This window comes from Mirounga leonina, unplaced genomic scaffold, assembly GCF_011800145.1.
Source record: "Mirounga leonina isolate KUSES-001 unplaced genomic scaffold, KU_Mleo_1.0 Mir_93, whole genome shotgun sequence".
Classification (NCBI taxonomy): Eukaryota; Metazoa; Chordata; class Mammalia; order Carnivora; family Phocidae; genus Mirounga; species Mirounga leonina.
The window spans coordinates 48,457,607-48,466,803 of record NW_023270854.1 but is presented as its reverse complement, the minus strand read 5'-3'; the positions used below and the strand labels follow the sequence as shown (position 1 = coordinate 48,466,803).

The window sequence follows — 9,197 nt, the reverse complement described above, 5'->3', positions numbered from 1 at the left end:
GCCTAATCCTGAACAAAGTCTTGACTCTTCAATTCTGGGAAGGCTGAGAGAGGTGAGGAAGCTGCAGGAGAAAAGTCTGAAGCTAGCAGAGGGTGGTTCATGAGGTTTAAGGAAAGAAGCCATCTGCATGCCATCAAAATGCAAGGTAAAGCAGCAAGTACAGTTGTAGAAGCTGCAGCAAGTGATCCAGAAGATCTTGGTAAGATCATTACTGAAGGTGGCTACACTAAACAACAGTGTTTCAATATAGACAAACGGCCTTCTATTGGAAGAAGACGCTATCCAGACTTTTCACAGCTAGAGGAGCAGTCAATGCCCAGCTTCAAAGCTTTTAAGGACAGGCTGAGTGTCTTGTTAGGGGCTACTGCAGCTGGTGACTTTAAGTTGAAGCCAAAGTCGTTGACCATTCTGAAAATCCTAGGGCTCTGAAGAATTATGCTAAATCTATTCTGCTATGCTCTATAAAAGGAACAACAAAGCCTGGATGACAGCACATCTGTTTACAATATGGTTTACTGAATATGAAGGTAGTTGAGATCTGCTCAGGAAAAAAAAAAATTCCTTTCAAAATATTACTGCTTATTGAGAGGAATGACTCTAATTTTGAAATAACTTCCCCTGTGGGTAAAATGCTATCAAACAGCATTGCATGCTACAGAGCCATTGTTTGTGAAATGGAAGAGTCAACAGATGCAGAAAACTTCATTGTTGTCTTAAGAAATTGCCACAGCCATCTGAACCTTCTGCAACCACTACGCTGATCAATCAGCAGCTATCAATGTAGAGGCAAGACCTTCCACCAGCAAGATTACAACTCCCTGAAAGTTCAGATGATGGTTAGCATTTTTTTTTTTTAGCAATAAAGTACTTTTTAAATTAGGGTATGTACATTTTTTAAGACAATGCTATCGCACACTTAATAGCCTACAGTGTAGTGTAAACATAATTTTTATATATATGAGGAAACCAAAAAATTCATTGACTCACTTTATTGCAATACTTGCTTAATTTGGTAGTCTGGAACTAAACTTACAATATCCCTGAGGTATGCCTATAATTTTGATTTTTTTTTTTTAAGATTTTATTTATTTATTTGAGATAGAAAGAATGAGAGACAGAGAGTGTGAGAGGGAAGAGGATCATAGGGAGAAGAGGACTCCCTGCGCTGAGCAGGGAGCCTGATGTGGGACTCGATCCTGGGACTCCAGGATCATGACCTGAGCTGAAGGCAGTCGCTTAACCAACTGAGCTACCCAGGCGTCCCTATAATTTTGATTTTTGAGTATATTTTATTACATCTATAACATGGTAGTACACATAATTTGTGCACAAATAACTACATACATTGAAAGTACATGTTTAAAAATATTGGACATGTTCAATGAAAGTACATGCTCAAAAATATATTGGAAGTACATGTTCAAAAATTTTGTACTGAAAGGATGTATAATCGAAATCACTTAAGAGACCACTGGCAAACTGTATTTAGTAGTCTTGAAATAGTGTTAGCAACATGGTTATAAAGTCACAATATATTTAATAAAGGGATGATGGATAGGAGAGTGTTTAATATAAAGAAATACATACAGTATTAGATTGATTATAGTCTAAGCCATATGTCTTAACTTCCTCTGTAACCCTGGACAAGTTGCTACTTAATTAGTCCTGACCTCATTTTCTTTTTATCAAATATGGGGATTGGGCTAATTTGAGGTTTCATACTTATGCTCACTTATACTCCAGAGGTTTTGAATAGTTCTTGTAGAGCCCCTGCAAAGATAGGAGGAAGGAAAGACTACAGGCAGGCTATAGTCTTGCTATATTGCTTCACTATCTAGCTCCCTTTATTGATCAAATGTACAGGATAAGAACAGAGGGTCTGTGGGGTGGCTAGGGAGAAAAGAAAAGAAAACCACTGGGCTAGATAATTTCTTCGGATCCCTTTTCATTTTAAGGGCAAATAAAATTCAAAGTTATTTTAACTCATCTTTGGTATCAAAAACAAAAGCCTTTCTAAATATTAGATTATGTCTTAGTATAAAACTCCTGGGTGAGCTAAATTCAATTAAATATGTGGAAAGTCATTATTAGTATGCTGTGCTTGATGTAAAATGTAAGGTTGCACTATGATGAATTGGCCTTTACTTGAATCAACTTACTTTACAAAGTCAATCATAAGTATAACTTGTGTAGTAGCTATATATTTTTTTCCAAAATCTTTTTTTTTTTTGAAGTAGGTTCCACACCCAATGTGGAGCCCAATGCGCGGCTTTAACTCATGACCCCCCAGATCAAGACCTGAGCTGAGATCAAGAGTTGGGCACTTAACCAAATGAGTCACTCAAGTGCCCCTCCAAAATCTTTTTATCAACTTTATCAACTTATTAATTCTTTTTATCAACTTATTAATTCAATTGATTGGTTATCATGAAAGGAAGGAAACCAGAAAAGATCCCAGAGAGAGGAGGAAGAGTTGGCAGAGCAGGAATACTAATAGTGCCCTTAATTGAATAGCTGCAATTGAGTTGCTCTGGCAATAGCACTTTTAAAATTTCTGGGGTGAAAATATTTTGAAACAGACTAGAAAGTTGGCTGGCCTATTCTGAACAAATATTTTAAATCTTGTTTAGTCTCTCAAATTAGCTCTATTTGGTCTTTGGGATTCCATATTGGTATTTTCCTCAGTTTTATTTACATGAAAAGAATATTTTAATTATTTTACTACATAATAATTAATTGGTCACATTTTACACCTCCTTTCTTTCCACTTGATTATTGTCTTTCCACTGGGTTATTTGATTCTGTGGGAGTATTCTGCTCCTGTGAGTCTCAGGAAAAGTAACAGTTCATGTTTAACAATGCCTCCACGCTGGGCTGAAAAACAATGGTTTTAAATCCTACACACCATAATGTCATGTAAGTAACGGCAGCCAGAAACCACTCTTACAGTCCTCTTATTTTCCTTTCAAGGTTGTCTTTTGCATTTAAGGGCTGAATCACGTCTAGGGTGGAGGGGGTTATCAATGGGCAAGGTACATGTAAACTCTCTCAGGAGCTTGTACTGTTTGGTCTACTTAGCACCCTGACTCCGCAGGAAGGCAAGGCACACCTTTCAAAGGACTTTGCACGTAGCTCACACTCAACGCCATTCCACTCAGCTAAAAAATACATCCCTAATCACCCACTCCCGTTTGACATGTTTGCAATTTACACATACAAAAATACACGTCGCCCTTAATCTGTGCTATAATTTGTCCTACTTCCGATCCCGTTAAAAAAGGAGACTAAAACAACACGGAATCCCAAATTCACACTGTACACCTAGGTACACTAGAACTTAAAGAAAGACTGACCTCATCGTAACTACCTGGTTTCAGTGCCCGCGGCGTCGTCCCCATCCTCCTCTAGATTTCCTCCAGCCCCACCTCCGGGCCAGTGGGACTGATTTCTTGCCCCGCCCCTTTTCTCACAGCCAATGGGGCGCGCCGCACCACCCGAAGGCCACAACCCCATTGAGCCGCCCCTCTAGCGTCTCAGGCTCGGGCTGGCCGTCACCCCCCTCCTCCGTGGTTTCCGGGCCGGGCGCATGCGCACTCTTCTCGGGCCCTGGAGAGACGCTTAGGGATCGATTTTCTTCTCCTTTCTTTCTCCAGTCGCGCGACTCTCCAAAACCCTTTCCGCCCTACTGTTGCTGAGCGCCCCCCCCCCCCCCCCCCCCCCGGCCGGGAAGGGGGTGCCCCCCCCCCCCGAGCGTCAGTATCCGGAGGTGGGGCCGCTCTCGCCCGGCGGGCACTCTGTGGCGGGGCGGAGCGCGGCGGCGTGCGCGGGGGCAGAGAGAAGGGGGCCCGTGGGCCCGGGCGCTCGCCGGACGCCGGGAGGTACCACCGCTGCCCACGGGGGAGGAGACGGCGCCGGCAGTCGGGCGCCCACCCCGGAGCGAGGGGCTAGGGGAGAAAAAAGGCCGGCAGTTAAGCTTGCTCCCCGTCGCCCTCGCCGTCTCCCCCGGGCCAGCCTCCCCCGGCCCCCTGCGCTCCCCGCGCTCCCGGCCGGGGGAGAGCGTGGTTTCCTGGCGGCCGTCGCTGTAGCCCGGCCGGGGAGCCCGGAGGAAGCGGGGGAGTCCCCGCCCACGGCCCCCTCCCCTCTGCCCGCCCGCCGCCGCCGCCTCTGAGCCGCTGCGGTCCGGCCTCCAGTCCGAGCCGGGGGCGCGGCGGCGGCGGCGACGGCTGGAGAGTGGTTGTGGGCTTAGCGGGGACCGCGCCGCCGCCCCCGTGAGTTATTCCCACGTCCCCCGGGGCTCGCTGCCGCTCCCGCCGGCGCCGAGAGTCCGGCCCGGGCCCAACTCCCTCACGGGCCCCCCGGCGGCGGCAGCGGCGGAGCCCACCGCCCGGGCCCCGATGAGTAACTCCCGGAATAACCGGGTGATGGTGGAAGGGGTCGGGGCCCGGGTAGTGCGCGGCCCGGACTGGAAGTGGGGGAAGCAGGACGGCGGCGAGGGCCATGTGGGCACGGTCCGGAGCTTCGAGAGCCCCGAAGAGGTGGTGGTGGTGTGGGACAACGGCACTGCTGCCAACTACCGCTGCTCTGGGGCCTACGACCTGCGCATCCTAGACAGCGCGCCGACGGGTAAGTCTTGGCCCCCCTGGCCTGGGCCTGCGCGCGTGCGGGAAAGGGGCGAGGCCGGGTGGGCGTCTGACTGTCTGGGAGAAGCCCGCGGTGGGAAGGGAGAGAGCCAAAGAGATTTTAGGTTCAGTACATGGTAAACAAAAACTTGCAGAAAAGACCCCGCTACCCCACGGGAAATGATGGCAGCACCGTCACCGGGATGCTTTCAAGCCTGGGAGGCACAAAGCACCGGGAACACAACAGACTGTTCCCCTCCTCCTCCTCTGGGGAAAGGGTCTGGAGAGGCCTGTCTAATAAGCCATTGAAATTAATCAGCCACCGAGTGATAACTGTCTGAAGAGAGGCTTGCCTAGCCATATGGTGTTTAGCTGTCGGGTTACAATTGCCGAGGGGCCTCTGGTAGCTCGGATTTGTTGAGATACCATGTATGTATGTATGTATGTATTGCCTCCTGTAACACATAAAAAGACTTGGGAGTTCAGTAGCTGAATGTTAATTGAGACCTTGTAGAATGATTTTTCATCTAAATTGTTTCATTACCAATAGAGGGAAAAAGAGTCTAAGCTGTTGAACCATTTCCTTGTGTTAAATACTTTTTCCAAGTGGATTAGACACTGATTTTTTTGTCGGTAATATCCCATCTCGTATGTAAGGTTATATCAGAGACTTATCCATTCATGCACAATGAGTCAAAGTCCTTGATTCACAAATTTCAGGGATCTGTTTGTTATTGACTCTAGAATTTTTATGTAATGTGTTAAACTGAAGGCTTGTGCTCATAAAATAAAGATCTAACACTATTTTGTTGATTATTTTAATCAAAAACATTTTTACAGATTTGTCTATGATACTCTGTTTAGTAGAAAGTAGTTCAAATTTAAAATTTGTTACTTTTCAGGATGCATAAATAAGCTACTTTTAAAAAATTGAGGTATCATTGACATATACTAGTTTTCTGTGTACAAGATGGTTTGATATATATATTGCAAAACGATCATCACAATAAGTCTAGTTAGTATCCATCATCATACATAGTGAATAAAATTTTTTTAAGATTTACTGTCTTAGCAACTTTCAAATATGCAACACAGTGTTATTAATTGTAGTCACCATGCTGTACATTACATTCCATGACATTTATTTTATAACTGGAAGTTTGTGCCTTTTGACACCCTTCACCCGTTTTGCTTACTCCCTCCTCTGGCAACCACCAATCTGTTCTTTGTATCTATGACCTTTTTTTTAAGATTCCATGTATAAATGAGATCGTATGGTATATGTCTTTCTCTGTTTTATTACACTTGGCACAGTGTTCTCGAGATCCATCCATGTTGTTGCAAATGGCAGGATTTAATTCTTTTTTTTATGGTTGAGTCATATTCCATTGTGTGTATATATATAGCACATTTTCTTTATCCATTCATCCATCAGTGGACTTTTAGGTCGTTTCCTTGTCTTGGCTATTGTAAATAATGCTGCAGTGAACATGAGGATGCATATATGTTTTTGAATTAGTGTTTTCATTTCTTTGGGTAGATACCCAGAAGTATTTCTGGATCCTATGGTAGTTCTATTTTTAATCTTTTGAGGCACCTCCATACTGTTTCCCTATTGGCTATACCAATTTACGTTCCCACCAACAGTAAACATCCTTGGTTTTGTCTACATACTTGCCAATCTTTGCTATTTCTTGTCTTTTGATAGTAGCTGTTCTAGCAAGTGTGAGGTGATATCTCATTGTGGCTTTGATTTGCATTTTTATGATGATTAGTGATGTTGAACATTTTTTCATGTGTCTGTTGACCATCGGTATATCTTCGTTGAAAAAATATTCAAATTCTCAGTCCATTTTTTAATCAGATTGGTGTTTCTGCTGTTGAATTGTATGAGTTCTTTATGTGTTTTAGATTATTAATCCCTTATATGTATTATTTGCAAGTATTTTCTCCCATTCAGTAAGTTGCGCTTTGATTTTGTTGATGGTTTCCTTTGCTGTGCAGTGACTTTTTAGTTTGATGTAGTCCCACTTGTTTATTTTTGCTTTTGTTGCTTTTGCTTTTGGTGTCAAGTCCAAAAAAATAATTGCCAAAATCATTGTTAAAGAGCTTACTGCCAATGTTTTCTTCTAGGAGTTTTATGGTTTCAGATCTTAATTTTAAAGTCTTTAATACATTTTGAGTTAATTCATAAATAAGCTATTTCTTTTTTTTTTTTAATTTTTTTTTTTTAAGATTTTATTTACTTGTGAGAGAGAGAATGAGAGACAAAGAGCATGAGAGGGAGGAGGGTCAGAGGGAGAAGCAGACTCCCTGCAGAGCAGGGAGCCCGATGCGGGACTCGATCCTGGGACTCCAGGATCATGACCTGAGCCGAAGGCAGTCGCTTAACCAACTGAGCCACCCAGGCGCCCCATAAATAAGCTATTTCTAAGGCTTGATGATTGAGTTTGACAAAGCTTACCAAATCTGAAATGGGTTCCTATTTGTTACTGGCAGCAACAAAAAGGAAACTAACACAAGTCGACTCAGTTTTCTTTTGAACCGATAATTCATAAAATTGTGTTTCTTAGCTGGTTATTTAGACATTGAGAAAGATGTATATGCATGCCCAAAAGAAAAGATTCAACAGTACAAAAAGGGACAGCTATTGTTACCAGTTTCTTGGGTATTCTTACATACTCTATTTATTGCAAGCATATTTGTTAATATACTGTAAATCCACTACCTTTTTAAAGCACAAATGGTAATAAACTATACTCTCTTCTGCACTTTTGTTTCTTTCACTTAATAGTACATATCGGGAATTGTTCCAGGTTAGCACATTAGGTCTACTTTTTTCTTTCATAACTGCATAATATTCCAGTGACTGGATATCATAATATATTTAACCAGTGCTTTCTTTCTTTTTTTTTTTTTTTTTTGAAGATTTTATTTATTTATTTGACAGAGAGAGAGAGACAGCGAGAGAAGGAACACAAGCAGGGGGAGCGGGAGAGGGAGAAGCAGACTCCCCGCTGAGCAGGGAGCCCGATGCGGGGCTCGATCCCAGGACCCCGGGATCATGACCTGAACTGAAGGCAGACGCTTAATGACTGAGCCACCCAGGCGCCCCCAACCAGTGCTTTCTTGATGAGCATTATATTGTTTCAGGTCTTCTTCTTTTTTTTTTTTTTAAATTTTATTTATTTATTTGAGAGAGAGAGTGAAAGAGAGCATGGGCAGGGTGAAGGGCAGAGGGAGAAGCAGACTCCCTTTTGAGCAGGGAGCCCGATGTGGGACACGATCCCAAGACTCCGAGATCATGACCTGAGCGGAAGGCAGACACTTAACTGACTGAGCCACCCAGGTGCCCCGGTGCTTCAGGTCTTCTTATTTACAATGATGTAGTGAATAAATCCTATGCATATGTGCTGAGTACTTATGTTGTGGAATTGCTGCATCAAGGGGTACACATATTTAACATTTTGATAGATACTGACTAATTGCTGTCCAAAGACATTTTACGACGCTACACTCTGACATTTTACACTGAATGAGGCACATACCTGTTTCTGCAGACTCTTTAAATTTTATCTTGCTAGCTCAAGCTAAAGTTTGACCATAACTCAATAATTTGGAGTCATCTTGGTACCAGTAATTGCAGGTTTATGAGGAAATTTAAATATCTTTCTGGGTAAAGTGTAACAAATCCTATACTACAGCAATTTTTGAAGGGATATTAATGTTGTCTGTGTGCTTTATGGTGTGAAGTATATCTATCATAAATAGTTTCATTATCTTATATAAAAGCACATGTTTTTAGAGGTAATTGTTTTAAAATCTCAGTTTAATTTACAAGATGATTTTACACATTTAATTTGTTGTGTGTAATAATTCATCTTGTTCATCTGAATCTTTTAGCAGACATTTTAAAAGCATTTCTAGATGCAGGGTAGCTAGTCTTCTTATGCAGTGCTGTTGAAATGTATTTTAATTTCTATGATTTACTATCTTCAGTATTTTTTTTTTCCTTAAAGGATTGAACAAATCACAAGCTCTTAGATATGGTTTTACCCCAGGAGTATACTACTACTTTCAGTTTTCTCTTTTTTCTTTAAAATATTTGATAATTGATGTCTATTGGTACTTTATTATATTCTCAAGATTTATTAAATATTATATTTATTATATATAGTACTTGATATTTGTTTACATAATAGTTAAAATAAAAATAAATTTAACCTTTTTGAAATAATTTCAGGTTTACAAAAATTACAAAACTAGTAAAAAGAGTTTCCTTTTGCCCCTTGCTCATCTTCAAGTATTAATATCTTACAAAGTATAATTATTGAAACCAGAAAAATAACATTAGTACAATACTATTAACTAATCTACAGACCTTATTCAAATTTCGCCAGTTGGCCCACTTATGTCCTTTTTTGGGTCCAGGATCCAATCTAGGTTCTCCATTACTATTGCATATAGTAATTGAGCTGCATGTGAGGCTGTCAAATTCTCCAGCTCCAGATTGTCTGTCTTTACTCTTTACTGGTATTATTTTTTTTACTTTATCAGGGTTCTTAATCTTTTACATTT

At 41.8% G+C, this 9,197-nt stretch overlaps 1 protein-coding gene across 2 annotated transcripts in view; it reads left to right on the top strand.

Annotated features, from left to right (window-relative positions):
• The first annotated feature begins 4,173 nt into the window (after positions 1 to 4,173).
• Positions 4,174 to 9,197, top strand: part of MIB1 (mindbomb E3 ubiquitin protein ligase 1) — a 127,700-nt gene continuing 122,676 nt past the window's right edge. Inside the window, exon 1 of one of the 2 annotated variants that reach the window (XM_034995994.1) lies at positions 4,174 to 4,623. In XM_034995994.1, the coding sequence (XP_034851885.1) occupies positions 4,395 to 4,623 (229 nt within the window). In that variant the 5' untranslated portion in view covers positions 4,174 to 4,394. The remainder of the gene's footprint in view (positions 4,624 to 9,197) is intronic. The other variant, XM_034995993.1, reaches the window with a different exon arrangement.